Source organism: Meles meles, chromosome 21 (assembly GCF_922984935.1).
Source record: "Meles meles chromosome 21, mMelMel3.1 paternal haplotype, whole genome shotgun sequence".
In the NCBI taxonomy this organism is placed as follows: Eukaryota; Metazoa; Chordata; class Mammalia; order Carnivora; family Mustelidae; genus Meles; species Meles meles.
The window spans coordinates 24,904,633-24,919,839 of record NC_060086.1 but is presented as its reverse complement, the minus strand read 5'-3'; the positions used below and the strand labels follow the sequence as shown (position 1 = coordinate 24,919,839).

At 47.6% G+C, this 15,207-nt stretch overlaps 1 protein-coding gene across 1 annotated transcript in view; it reads right to left on the bottom strand.

Moving 5' to 3' along the window:
• The window catches only part of OTOA (otoancorin), a 70,769-nt gene that overhangs the window by 23,159 nt on the left and 32,403 nt on the right, over positions 1 to 15,207 (bottom strand). The window contains exons 14-21 of the mRNA XM_045993896.1: positions 14,544 to 14,711; positions 13,104 to 13,244; positions 10,854 to 10,912; positions 10,558 to 10,675; positions 7,488 to 7,561; positions 4,481 to 4,616; positions 3,286 to 3,476; positions 2,046 to 2,139 (exon numbers count right to left, since the gene is read on the bottom strand). Of these exons, the coding sequence (XP_045849852.1) occupies positions 2,046 to 2,139; positions 3,286 to 3,476; positions 4,481 to 4,616; positions 7,488 to 7,561; positions 10,558 to 10,675; positions 10,854 to 10,912; positions 13,104 to 13,244; positions 14,544 to 14,711 (981 nt within the window). The remainder of the gene's footprint in view (positions 1 to 2,045; positions 2,140 to 3,285; positions 3,477 to 4,480; positions 4,617 to 7,487; positions 7,562 to 10,557; positions 10,676 to 10,853; positions 10,913 to 13,103; positions 13,245 to 14,543; positions 14,712 to 15,207) is intronic.

Sequence of the window (15,207 nt, the reverse complement as noted above, 5' to 3'; positions counted from 1 at the left end):
TAGCGGGGGTGTGGGGGGGAAGCGGGCTCCCCACTGAGCAGGGAGCCTGATGCAGGGCTCGATCCCAGGACCCTGAGATCATGACCCAAGCTGAAGGCAGAGGCTCAACCCACCGAGCCACCCAGGCGCCCCCCATTCTGTATTTTTTTTAATTTTTTTTTAAGATTTTATTTATTTATTTGACAGAGAGAGAGATCACAAGTAGGCAGAGAGGCAGGTAGAGAGAGAGGAGGAAGCAGGCTCCCTGCCGAGCAGAGAGCCCGATGCGGGGCTCGATCCCAGGACCCTGAGATCATGACCTGAGCAGAAGGCAGCGGCTTAATCCACTGAGCCACCCAGGCGCCCCTCCCATTCTGTATTTTTTAAGGAAAGAACATATATAAGCAGGAAGAGGATTTTTCTGAAAGGATGGAGCAGAATCTGGGTAGAGCGATCACCTCTGGGGAGACAGGCTAGGGACCTAGAAATGGGAGGTAGAGAGGGGCACAGTCTGTCATCCTATAACTTCTGGTATAGTTGAAATTTCTTAACTAGGAGCACGTATTACTTATTAAAGACGTCAGTCATTGAAAAAAAAAGTAGAGAGACTAATACAACACAACACCCATGTACCCACAACCTAACTTAAGAAATAAAAATAACAAATATAATTGATAAGTCCTTCCCTCCCTCTTTGGTCTCCTTCCTTCCCCTGAAGTAACCAGCACCCTGAATTTGACATTAATCACTCTCATGCACTTCTAAACCTGACTTACATCTAGAACTGTCTTTGCATGTACTTAAAATTAATAAGACTATTTTCATGGTGGAAAAAAAAAACCCCACTACCATATAGCATTTTCATAGTGAAAAAAAATCTAAGATTTATTTATTTCATATCCTACCATACGTAGGCTTTTGGAACTTACCTTTTTTAACCCTGCACTGTGTTTCTGTGTTTCTGAGATTTAACCGTACTGAGATTAAACTTTTTCAATTGCAAAAATTGATCTTCAGAAGATTAGATAAGTATACAATATATAAGCATCTGCTGCTTATGACTGTACGTCTGGACACCCCAGAAGACGATCTGGTCACGCCTGGACGCTGGAATGCGTGCCGGGTGTGAACGTGGGTGACACGCGGTGTATTCTGGTTCTGCTAAGCATATATGAGAACGTACAGCTTGCACACCCACATACAGCGATGAGAGTGTGGGGATACGCCTTGCGGTCCACCTGAGTCTCATCCAGCAAACACACACCCTCCCCAACCTCCACTTCCGCAGGAAGGAGACTACTTCCGCCCCCACCCACCACCCCCCCCCCGGCTGATCTTGGTCATGTGACTTGTTTTGGCCAATGGAAAATGATAGTATGGCGTCTCTTGGCGGAGGCCTTACAGAAAGTTGCACCTGCAGTTTTGGACTCCCTCTTCTGGAGTTTCAGACCTTCATGGTGAGAAGAACAAGCTCCAGGAAGCCTGAGCCCCAGAAGCACACTCTGGAAGCCGAGGGGTCCTTGTGACCCACAGACCAGTCTGCAAGACGTTAATGCTTATTGTTGTACGCCAACGAGATTGCGCAGCTTCGTTATACAGCAAACAGATGACAAACGTGTGCCTGTTTAAACAGCTCTTGGCCTACGCTGTCTAACCTTTGGAGCATTGCTCCAAAGTGTGTGCCCAAAGGCAATGCTCCATAAGGATTTGGTCTTGGATGAAATGTGATTGCACACGCTGGACATACGTGTGTAAGCCCACAAACATGGCCTGCGTGTGGGAAGCTTGCGGACAGCAGGGTTGTCGCTGACGTACAGCATCTAGTCTGGGCACAGCTGCTCCGGAGGCCATGTGAAAAGCACAGAGTTGGTTTTGCTGCTGCCTCATTCCCTTTTTCCAAACCCTGGGCATCCTGGAGCAGAGCTGGAAACACCTGAGCCCTCTGAGGCAGGGAGGAAGGTTCCAGAAAGCAAACAGGCAGTAAACCCAGTGGGGTATACAACTGACCACACTTTCTCTGCCCCTTCAAATCCCTTCCGCCTTCCAAGGTTGGAACACAGAGGTACCTTTGTGGCAACAGAGCTTAATTCGTCTTCTGAAAAAAGCATTAGAAAGGGTCCCAAGTCCTTTGCTGTCTCAGCCGTCCAGTTCTGGGGGAGTCTAGGAGGAGAGGATAAGTAGTCAACTGAAACACTGTGTTCTTGTCCCTGTCTCACAGCATCCTTTTCTTGCAGGAACAAACTGATTTCATCCCTGGACCAGTCCCACTTCCCCGACCTAGAGAACAGGCAGGAAACCCAGGCTAGCACAGGCAGGATGCCAAGTCATCCTTGGGAATTTTGTTGGAACGACCAGAGATGCCCTCTTTCTCCTGGTGTCTCTAGCAATAAAGGGAATATTGGAAGCCATTCCCATTACCACGTGGAGAGAACAGAGGCCACACCAAGGAGAACAGAGCTGAGGGCGAGGGGAAACATACTCCCAACAACATCACTTGAGCCTTGGGATCTGGTTAGGCCTGAAGTATACCCTGGAGTCTTCCATTACATTCTGTTTCTGATCTCAGTAAATTCCCACTTCTTTTTTAGCTTGAATTGTTGAATTTCTGTCACTTACATCACAGCCTGTCCTTCTTCTTCCATTATTGTCCCCGTTTGACAGATGTAGGAATTAAAGTGCAAAAAGATTAAGGAGCCTTTCCCAGGTCACGGAGACAATAGAGGATGCACACAAAATTTTAACCCAAGGAGTTGGCTTCCCAAGTCCACGTCCTATGTGCCTGGGACACGTAATTACTCCAGAAACTTTTGTTGTTGAACCACTGACTGATGGCTAGGTCCCACTCAAATACCTGCCCCAACTTCAAAAGACTCTACATGAGAAAGAACAGTTCTGTGTCCTCTTCCCCACTTCATTCCCCACCCCCCCACACATCGCCCAGAGCTCCCATGGACCCAGAGCTGACAGTGCTTTGATTATTGTATTATTATTACTGTTGTTGTTGTTGTTATTTCACAAGAATAAGGATGCCAGCTCCTTGCATTTGTAAAGTGCCGTTTTTTCAAAATTCCTGCCCTTAAATATACCAAGATGTACCGGTGACAACCATGTGAGTTCTGCAGAGAAGCTATTCATCTGAGGCCCCAAAAAAGAAAGGTCACATTTCTAGAATAAATGTAAGCGGCTAACCTTGTCCTTAGCTAGAGACTCGCTCTGTTTGGAAGGCAGGAGCAGCAGGGTTAAACGCACCTTGGCCAGCCCTCTGCCCCCCCAACCCCTGGAGGCCGGGCTCCGGCCCCTCCTCACCCGCACTGTTCCAGGAGCCTGAGCCTCACTGCAGCCTTTTGCTCGGGGCTGAGCTCTGGGCAGTCTCTGAGCGCATGCAGGGCTGTGGCCCAGGCTCGGGCGGAGACCCCACGGTGGAGGACAGCAGCTGGCAAGTGGCAGAGCAGTTTCCCCACGATGTCTACCGCATACTCGTCGGCAATGGAGTTGTTCTGAAACCGACAAGAGCTGATGGGAAGATCCCAGCAAACTCAAGATCGTGATCCTTCCACGACATATCCCAGTCCCCAACCTTGTAGTTTCCAGGACCTAAATTACCCCCCTACCATGGATTAGAAAAGACAGCATGGGGTCTGATTTTACCCCAGGGAAGCAAGCCTCGGAAGGCTAGGAGGCCCCACCAGGGAGCTGGTGTGGGCAGAATATGTGCCACGTGATAAACCCTCCATAAATAGGACTGATGTCATTGTTGGTGCCATTGCTCTGAGGATACCCCAGAGTTCAACAACCATGCTCCTCATACTACAGCAAGAATAAAAACGGCACCTCAAAATCTGTATGGGACTCAAAACCCTCCAAAACGCTTTCTCCAAATGACAAAAGTAGATAACATTTGAGTGTTTAATACATGGCAGGCTGTGTCCTAACAGCTTACAGGTCTTAATCTTCATCTGCAAAGTAATTATAAGAGATAAGTACAAATATCACCCACTCTTTAAAGGTAAAGAAACTGCTAGCCGGTGGCAAGGCCAGATAGGAGTCACACTCAGACAGTGTGTTCTTTGGGCCTTGGCATTGAACAATATATTACCTATTTCATGCCCTCAGTAACTCTGTGCAATAAGTCTTGCACCCATTTTAGGGATGTGAAGACTGAGGCTCAGGGAAGGGAATGACTTGCCGGAAGCCACATAACCAATCACTGTCAGAGGCCAATGTAGATCAGTCTAGATCGCAAACTCCATTTACCGTAATCTTTCAAGTCCCCTGGAGCAGCTTCCCCTCACTCAAGCCCAGGATGACAGTTCTCAGAACCAATGGCCAACATCGTCCCACCCAGGGTCCCAGGGCCAGCTTTGAGATCCACAAGTCAGACTTCTGGCCATCACCACAAGCTTGAGATCCCAGCCAGATCCCCTGAGGGCTCCCCAGGATGGCCACAGACCCTCAGGGAGGAAGAGACACCAGGAGCGTCACCCAGGAAGAGTTTCCTTACCAGGCACTGCTGTACCTTCCTAAGGACTGAATTCTTTTTGTGGGAATCTAAAACCAAGGAGTCCAGCTGACTCTTCCCCAGGCTGATCAGAAAGGGCACACATTGGGAAGCTGGGACAGAAGCCAGGTAGTGAGCCCTGGAAAGAGACGGGAAGAATGAGAGGAGGAAAACAGTGGCTGCTCTGCATTTGCCCCTGAAATCAACCTTCACATGCCCAAGAGCTTATCCCAAGCGGGATAAGGGCTGCTCTTTAAATATTTGTTCTCCCCAGTGATGTTATGGCTCCTCCTGGGAGGGAGCAAGCCTCCCACCCATCACTACCCTCTTCTGTGGGCAGAAAAACAGACTCCCCATCCTGCCACTCTTCAGTGAACCGGGAAATGGACTTCCCATCATGCCCCTCTTCTGTGGGCAAGAAACAGACTTCCCGTCATGCCTCTCTTCTACCCCCCAATAACATTGATCAGAGAATGGGGTCTCCATAAACATATGTTGACTGATGGACTGGTTGAGGAGAGATGAAGAGAAAGAAAAAGAAAAAGAAGTAAGAGATAAAGAAGAGAGAGAATAAAATAGAAAGGGAGAAAAGAAAGAAAAGGAGAGAGCAGGAAAAAGTAAGAGAAATGATACCTGATTCTGGCATCTCCAGTCCAGAACCGCCCCCCCAAAACTTTTGACCATGTATTCTTTTTTTTTTTTTTTTAGATTTTATTTGACAGGCAGAGATCACAAGTAGGCAGAGAGGCAGGCAGATAGAGAGGTGGAAGCAGGCTCCCCACAGAGCAGAGAGCCCGATGTGGGGCTCGATCCCAGGACCCTGGGATCATGACCTGAGCCGAAGGCAGAGGCTTTTAACCCACTGAGCCACCCAGGTGCCCCTGATCATGTATTCTTAAGAGAGGCAATTTGGCCCCCTAAGGGGAAACAAACTGGTTCAGGTAAGAGAGAGGGAACAAATAAAAAAAAAAAAAATCTTAGTTATTACAATGATTTGTGACTCACTAAAGCTCAACCCTATTCAACAAAATCTTATTCCTGGTAAATTCTCTTATTCCGGAGAAATTAAATTGTTCCCTTTAGGGAGGCAATAATGAAACAAAGATTGAGAAAGACTGCTCTAGACCCACATGGCCTACTCATCATGACCACTAGACTGTTCCGAAACCAAATTCTGCATGTTTTTCCTCCTCTACGCCATCCCAAGTGTCTCTTTTCCTCTCTCCCCAAATCTGTCATTGCTACCAGCTTAATATTAAACCTGCTCTTGCCTCTCCATTCATAGTACTGCTATCTTATTTATCTCTTCATTCATTCAGCATGCCAGGCATGGTACTGGGCCCCAGCGACAACCACAAACACTGCATGATGGGTGGGTCCCTGTTCTCAGGATGCTTCATTCTAGTAGGGTAAAGACAACAGAAACCAGTGAATAAAACCAGTGAATAAAACAGGCCATGTCAGCCAGTGATAAGTGTAATAAGGAAGAAAACAAAAGGGCTCTGCAATGGAGAATGATTGGGAGCCTGTTCTAAGACGCAGGTCTTTCAGCTGAGATGTGGATCAGTGGAAGGAGATCACCATGCCAAGGTCCAGGCTCTGGAAATAAGCTTCCATGTCTCCCTCCTTCTGGCCAGGCTCCCTGCATTCTGTCTGCTTCAGGACAGAGATAATAATCTCTCTGAAACATAAATCTCAGGATCTGTGCCCATAATACACATGAAACACCTTATAGTGTCACACAACCCTTCCCTGATTTGACTGTCCCTCTCTGGCATTCTGTCTCCCAGCTACTCTGCAGGCACACACTATGCATTCCCCAGAGTGCTTCGCTTCCCTTGCCCACTCACTGCTGGACCAAATCCCTTGTGCCCCTGCCTGAGGTGTACATCTTGAATTCTGAAACCCCAGCTCATTCTCTGAGCTTTAGTTTAGCCTCCTCTGACTCTCCAGTCTGAAGGAGACAGACCCCTCTGTGCCCTGTACTCATCACTCTTTGCCATCGTTTAACAGCACCTGGCTTTCTTGGAGAATCACCATCTTCACTTGAAGTTCTTATGGTTTGGGGTGGACCCCCACTTCATTCTAGCTCCAGGGGTAAAATACCAAACTAAGCCAGTCAGAATTATCCATACCCCATGACCCCAGTCAAACCTATGACTTACTGAGAAGGATGGGAAGAAAAAAGTCTTTTAACCAGGAAGATATGACCTTGAATCTGCCAGAGACCAGCACAGAGAAAGAAGTTGCCTGGCACAGAAGCCTACAAAGGAAAGTGGGGCCAAAAAGACATGGCTGACCACTGAGCCCCTGGATCAAGCCATGCCTGCATGCCTGACTTCTATCCCTGGACTTAAGAGTTACCTGAACCAAAATTGCCTTTTCTTGCCTAAGCCAATTTCAGGCTCTATCACCTTCAACCAAATACCAACATGACATTGTAATTGGTTTTGTATTTGTATATCCCCCCTCCCAGAGACTATAAACTCTTATAAGGGGAAAAGTAAATTATGTTTGAGAACTAGTATATAGTATGCGTTTGGTGAATATTTTTTGAATAAATGAAGACAATTAAAAGCAAGAGAAGGAAGAGGGAAATAAAGACAAAGAGAGTGTCCAGACTGTGCTTGAAAAGCAGGGCTCCCCCTCCCATGCCTAAAAGCCCACATATGCCAGGAGAAATCCCCATGACTCAAATCAGCCCTGATCACCCTGAGCCTGGGCACAGCTGGGAGGTCAGGCCAGATGGGATCTGCTTCACCAGCACTCACTTAGGCTTGGATTGCTTTGGCTTTGGTTTTTAAATAACAGGAGGGGAAAAAAGCAAGGGATTCTATCTGAAATATCTACATGGGGCTCAGAATTTAAATCCTGGTTCACAAGGGGTTAATTCTGGAAGGCACTCTGTCTCTGGTTCCTCACAAAATCCTGGGGGTGAGACGGCTTGGATGACTCTTCCCAATCTCCAATCTCATTGTTGGGCCAGAGGGGGGAGCCAGTGTTCACTTACGGGAGCACAGCCAGGAGGAAAGGTGGCATAGAGGACCTGGAGACCTCCCAGTATTTCCACGCCAAACAATTAACCTGAAAGATTAAAGCAGTTCTAGGAATTTAGTCCAATGATCATAAGAGCAAACACAGACTGTGCTTTCTCTGGACCAGGCACTGTTCTAAGTGCCCTATATATGTTTACTTATTATTTAATAGAACACCCTATGGTAGAGGTACCACTACTGTGCCCAGTTTAGGGATGAGGACACTGAGGCGATCACAAGGCAAGCACAAAAATTTAAGTCTGAGAATGCTCACCTTGTTTTGTTTATTACTGCAAGAAAGTGTGATGTTAAATTAATTAAACGAGGAGGCCATCAGACCAAAGCAGCCCTAATGACATGGTGCCCTACGTGAGCACACCAAAACCCAAGTCCATAAGCGCCTCAGGGTAATGAAATCAAAACACCAATGACAACCAATCATCAAGAACTAACTAGGCTTCAAGCTATCGCCAAATAATTTCTTTTTCTGCATCTGTACTTTCTCTATATAATATTCTTTTCCCTCTGACAGAGCACTCCAAACCACTTGATTTTTGCTCAGAAAAACTCTTAAAATTTTTAATATACTTATGTTTACCTTTTACAGAGATGTAAGTTCACTGTCCCTCGGTTTGGGATTGGTGAGGTCAGTTATGGTATATCCATACAACTGAGTGCTATGTAACTTTTGTTTCAAAAGGTAGATTTATATCTATCAACATGGAATGATGGCCATGACCTATTTTATTTTGCTTTTTAAAGATTTTATTTATTTATTTGACAGACAGAGATCACAAGCAGGCGGAGAGGCAGGCAGAGAGAGAGGGAAGCAGGCTCCCCGCTGAGCAGAAATCCTGATGCAGAGCTCCATCCCAGGACCCTGAGATCATGACCTGGACGGATGGCAGAGGCTTAACCCACCGAGCCACCCAGGCGTCCCATGACCTATTTTAGATACAGACACACACACACACACACACACACACACACACACACACACACGCCTGTGATAGAAAGTTAAACAGAACAATGTATATAGTATGAACTCATTTGTGTTTTTTAAATTACATGCAAATACATTTTATATATGCAAAAAAACTCTCAAAGTCACTAGCATAATTTTCCCCGTGGTTACCTTAAGAGGGACTCTCAGAGCGCTTGTTGGTTCAGTTGGTTAAACAGCTGCCTTCGACTCAGGTCATGATCTCTGGGTCTAGGGATCGAGCCCCTTATCAGGCTCCCTGCTCAATGGGGAGTCTGCTTGTCCCTCTGCCTCTCCCCACTGCTACAGCACTCCCTCTCTCTTTCTCTCTCAAATAAATAAAATCTTAAAAAAAAAAAAAGGGACTCTCAAATCTCAGCACCTTTCAGCTGTTGGGTTTGGACAACCCTTTGCTGTGGGGCTTTTCTCTGCATTGTAGGAAGTGAGCAGCATCCCTAGTTTCTACTCAATCCATGCTTCTCCCTAGGCGTGACAACCAAAAGTGTCTCCAGATATGGCCAAACAGCACTCCGAGAATCACTGCTCCAGGGGAAACTGGGGGAGATTTTACTCTCTAAATATTGTTTTATTCTTCAATAGTAATTATGTGTTTTCAACAAAAGTGTAAACAACAAAGGCAAATTTTCTAATTAACTGGCATTTAAAGGTCCTGAGAATTGAAGGACTCTAGGTAAGGGGCTTTGTTGGAACAATTCTTCCTCCTTGAACATGGCAGTCATCTTCCTCAAAGCGGGTCTGACCTCCAGCCACTGGGTCAGTTTGATGAGTATAAAGGAAACTGCCATGCCAGCGTCCAGGTTACCGAAATAATTTGCTTTCCTCCCTGCCTGGGCAAGACTTTTCATACAGTTCAACAGTTCTCACCAGAAAGCTGCTAGAAATGTCAATTACCAGGCTTCACCCCAGGAACTGCAAGTGAGGGTCCACAATCTGTGTTGGGTGTTTTTTTTTTTTTTAGTCTGAGATTTTTTAATAGCTTTCTTGAGGTATATTGATATGCAAAGACGTGCACCTCTAATGCATACACTGTGATGAGTCTGGACATGTGCAAATGCCCGGGACACCCTCGCACAGTCAAGGTAATAGACACATCCAATACCTCCCAGAGTTTCCTTTATTCCTTTTTGTATCTGTTTTTCACTTAACATGAGATCTGCCTTCTTAGCAAATTCTGAAGTCCACCATACCACATTGTTCGTGATTGGCACTGTGTTGCACGGCAGATTTCTAGAATTTATTCATCGAGCAAAACTGAAACTTAATATCCATCAAACAGCTCCAGCATCCCAGGCAGTGCTGACACTCAGATCCGAGAACCACTGACTGAATGCGAAGGAATGACAAAGCTTTGTGAAAATTTTCCCTATTCCTCTAACGACCTTGGATTACACGCCAAGCTTTACGCTTATTTCCTGGCTCTCGGGGAGAGAATTCATTATTTGGAAACTTTGCATTCATATCGACAACAGGCCAGGCCAGAGTCGGGCAGATGCCTTGTGTGTCTGCCTGCTCACCCTCTCAGGACTCTGTCCCATCAAAAGCTTAGATCCCCAAATCCAAACACTGTTCCCAAAGCCTGGTTTTACTTGCTTAGATCGCGGAAAAGTCCGTTTCTGCCTCTGGTCTCCCCAAAGGGATAAAGAGTCTCCCTAACCTTTTGGAAAACAAAGGATTAAATGAAGAAGAAAATACTCTTATTAAAGTACTATTCCCATTCCAGGCTTCCCTCCAGGAAGGAGGGAATGACCTTCAGTCTCGGGACCTAATTACAAACATGCCAAATGGTATACCCAACAACCGTATTTTTGGGTCCAGATCTGAATTTAGAATAACCGACCTGGTGAAACTCTGGCTGTAGAGACAGGGGTATCTGGAGTTCTTAAAAAAGAAAATTGGGGAAAACCTGGCTCTATATTTGGCCCCACATCAGCACTTGCATGGGAATAATCCTGGCACAAATATCTTAAACCCCCCAAGTCAGTCCAGACCAACGACTGGGGCAGGGACGGAGACTCAGAAGTTCAAACGTGCTGCAATGGTACCTGATACGGTGAGAGCAGGGAGAGGTTGTCCTCAAAATAGTGGAAATGGGCCAGAAAGGAGTCCGCACTCAGGGCATCTATGTGGGAGCACGTCACGCCTTTGATCAGCTGCCCTGTGCTAGAAAACAGAGCAAGGAAGCGGGGAGAAGAAGGGCGTGGGGAGGGAAGTGGAGAGAAGGGGCAAGAGAAGGCAGGTCTGCTGGAGCACTGGCTCCGGACTGGGCGGTCCAACTCTCCTTCCCCGGAAATTAGCCTCCAAAGGGCTCATCAGCCCCGGGCTGAGTACACTTGCCTACCTCAAGAGCTCCTCGGGCCTTCTGGTCAACTTTGACAGACGCTCATACAGGAACAAGGCCTGAGGGAAGAGAAAGGTTGCGGCATGGAAGGAGCCCTCACTCACTCACTCACGCACCGTGATGAATGCAGTGTGTGCTCAGCACCGTGAGGCCTTGTGGGGAAGGTACACTGTGATCCCATTTTACAGATGGGGAAATGGAAGCTGAACAGGCTATGTTATTTACTCAGGCAGTTGCTGGGTGGTAGAGCTGGGATTTGAACTGGCAACTGCAGGACATGTGCTCTCGCTCCCCCACCTAGAGGACCCCATCTCTAGAACATGAATGAGGAGCAAAGCCGTTGGGCTGCAGGGCTGGAGGTTTATTTCCAGTGTTCTGCGATGGTGCTGATCCACTGTGTCCATGTGTCCACAGAGGATCAGCTGAGAAGGCGCTGGACAGCTCCTGTGTCCACACCCCCTTCCAGGACCCAGGAAGCAAAAGCAGGAGGCAAGGATGAATAGACCAGGACGGGCTAGAAAGTACCATGAATAAAGTAACTCCTGCTTGCAGCACACGCTCCCCTCCAGGCCTCCCAGACCAGCACTCTACAAGAACAATACCTGGTAGGCAGGGGAGCCATTTGTTTTAAGGGACGCAATTTTACAGAACACCCAACTTGCAGATGCGATCAAGTATGACATCCATCCATTTTATGGACTCTGAAACTTTGAACATAATTCCCCAAACAGAATAAATTATGAGCCAGCATTAGGCAGAGGCACCTGTGACGTGGTAGCCAGGCCCAGGAGAAAGCACCAGCTAGGGAGGTGAGTTCCCGAAGCTCTGTGTGTGGCCCCAGACATTCCCTCAGGCGCAGGATCCCTCCCACCCCAGTCTTGCCATCACTAAGGTTCTCTCTCTCCCTCTCCCTCTGCCCATCCCCACCCGACCCCACCTCCCAGCAGATGTACACATGCTCTAGCTCTGTAAAATAAATAAATCATTTTAAAAAAAGAAAGAAAGGGGTGTCTAGGTGGCTCAGTTGTTGGGTGTCTGCCTTCAGCTCGGGTCATGATCCCGGGGTCCTGGTCTTCCTGCTCAGTGGAGAGCCTGCTTCTCCCTCTCCCGCTCTCCCTGCTTGTGTTCCTTCTATCACTGTCAGGTAAATAAATAAAACCTTTAAAAAAAAAAAGAAAGAAACTATGCCCGTTTCACACTGAGAAAACAGGCTGAGCGAGAAGTAGCTCCCCCAGAGTTAATAAATGGCAGCACCCAGATTCAGCTCAGGTCTTGTCCGACTTCTGAACACTATACTGTTCTGTCCCGAGTGTAATCACACAGAAATAAATTTCTTTTACCAAATTAACCTTAAAACAGAGCTTTCCCACAAGGCAGGGAGTCAGAAATCCAGGAGCGATTTGGGCATTGTGGTTGTGACATTGTGATTTATAAGAAGAAAGCTGTATTTGGTCTTATCCCCTTTCCTGGCACCAGCCCCTAAAACCCTGGGAATTTCCTAAGTGAGGAGAGCAAGCAAGGCCTCTTTTCTCATGTTAATGATGACTTTTTGAAATCACCTGATGGTGGATGGATGTTGCTGGCAGAACCAAACACATGACTGGGGGGTTGGAACTTTCAGGGAGAGAAGACAGGCTGGATGCTGAATCAGTCACCAATCGCCAATGACTTCATCAAGCATGCCTAAGTGATGAAGCCTCCATAAAAACCCCAAAGCACCCAGCTCTGAGAGCTTCAAGTTGGTGAAAAGGGGTCAGTGCCAGGAGGGGTGCCAGGAGGGGTGCCCGTCTGGAGAGGCCATAGAAGCTCTGTGCCCATTCTCCACACCTTGCCCCGTGTATCTCTTCCCTCTGGCTGTTCCTGAGTTACATCCTTTTACAATAAAACGCTGATCTAGTAAGGAAAATGTTTCTCTGAGTTCTGTGAGCCACGCGATCAAGTTAATCAAACCAAAGTGAGATCAGCGCAGTCACTGGAACCTTCGATCTACAGTTGGTAGGTCAGAAGCACAGGGGATGACGACAAGGACTTGTGCCTGGGATCTGATGTTGAGGGGTAGGGGGTGTAGGATGGTAGGGCTGAACCCTTACCCTGTGGGATCTGATGCCATCAGCAGGTAGATGGAGTCAGAACTGAGTTGAATCACAGGACACCCAACTGATGTCGGAGAATTCCTTGTTGGTGTGGGGAACACACTCCCCACCAACATACACACACCCAAATTGGTATCAGAATCCTTAGTGGTCAAACCTGGCTCCTTCGAAGCTCCTTTTCCTTTAGGACTGTAGTGTTAAATCCGGCTTCCCTCCGTAAATCGAAAAGAGACACTTCCTTAAAGAAAGCCCCTTGTATTTCCACAATGTTCGAGGCAGCATCTCCCGTTTCGATCATCTGCCAAGAGTGAGGATGAGCATAATAACCACCTTGTAGAAAGTGTGCTGAGCTCTGGGTGGGGGCCAGGCACTGTGTCAGTGGTCTCAGACACCATGAAACCCACCATCTCCACATAGCAACCATAGGAGGTGGGGGGACTATCCTTATTCCCATTTTCCAGGTAAGAAAACTGAGGCTTGATAAGCAACTTGTTGTAAGCTGACAAGTAAGATTCAAGCACAAGTCTGTCTTATTCCAGAACCCACACTCTTTGTTTTAACCAGCCGTGCTATTGCTATCTGCAAGCTGTTGGTATTTTAAGCCAAACTTCTTGGGTTTGGTTTCTTAACAGATTTTGCAACTGGACACAGCAGGTTCAAGAGAACAGGATGCCCAAAGACCCACCGCCAAGTGAGAAAGGAGAACATAGGTGTGACTTCAAATCAGGTAGGGGCTTTCAGAAGCACTCTGCAAACCTCAGGGATCATTTTGAGATTTGAGAAACAAACTTTCAAAACATTATTATATCAAGAAACCTAATTTAAGAAATGTCTTCCGGGGACGCCTGGGTGGCTCCATCAGTTAAACATCTGCCTTCAGCTCAGGTCATGATCCCAGCTCAGGTCATGGGATCGAATTCTGCATCAGGCTCCCTGCTCAGCCAGGAGTCTGCTTCTCCCTCTGCTGACGGCTTTCCCTGCTTGTGTTCTCCCTTCCTCTTTCTAATAAATAAATAAAATCTTAAAAAAAAAAAGAGAGAGAGAGAGAGAGAAGAAAAGAAGTCTTCCAGAGTCAACTGTCTAAGGAAAGCACTGGGGTCTGGGAAGAAATATAGCGTGACCCTTAGGGCATCTGGGTGGTGCAGTTGGGTAGGTGTCCAACTCTTGGTTCAGGGTCACGATCTCACGGCCTGCATCAGGCTCAGCTCAGAGTCTGTTTGAGATTCTCTCCCCCTTTCCCTCTGCCCCTCCCACTCATGTTCTCTAAAATAAATATGTAAATCTAGGGAGGAAAGAAGAAAGAAAGGAAGGGAAGGAGGAAGGGAGGGAGGGAGAGAGGAAGGGAGGGAGGAAGGAAGGAAGGAAGGAAGGAAGAAAGAAAGAAAGAAAGAAAGAAGGAAGGAAGGAAAGATGTAGCAGGACCCAAGGGTCTCTTTCTGGAAAGGAAGGAAGGTGGCCCCATGAGGGGAAGGTTCACAAGGCACCCTCGCCAAAGGCTGGGCTAACCCCAGCCCTGAGTCAATGGCCCAAAGTTATAGCCCCAAATCCCAAAACCACATGCGAACCCCATGGCTGAGAACTACATGTCTTCCCTTACCTTGCTGAGGACACCTTGCTTCTGGGCAGGCGACAAGTCAGACACGTGCAAGGAGACAGTGCTTCTCAGGACCTGCAAGAGGTCCCTGCGATCCATGGCGTGGAAGGCCTGGGTGCCCAGCCCAGCCAGCAGCACTCCCATCTGGCTGACGTTGTAGAAAGACGGCACCTGGGAAGACCGGCCGCAAGGACGATGAGGTTTTGCCCTGGTTTCTCACCTGGGAGACTCTCCACAGCGTGCCGGGTATCTGGATGGGCGCCAGGGGCGCAATGGGGAGCAAGACACACGCTGCCCTCCCAGATCTTCCTTCCTTCCCTCAGGAAAGAGAGTCAGTATCAAGACACGGCACATGAGGCGAGTGCTCTGCCTGGAGCGTACTGTGCTGTCCGAGGCCACTGTGCAAGTATCAGAAAGTCATGACCATGTACCACAGCGGCCAGGCAATGGGCTTTTGTGTGTGTGTTGAACTTGGATGAGCTGACTACATTTAAAAATTGGGGAAATTTCCAACAAAATCCAGGTTTAAAAAAAAATCCGAACACCAGGTAATACCAGGCCCACATTGGCAACAGTTGGCAAGAACTGACCAGCAGCTGCCCCCTGAGGTAGGTCATGGGGCTCTCAGTTTACCCAGCCTCATTCCCTCATACATGACCCCCAGGCA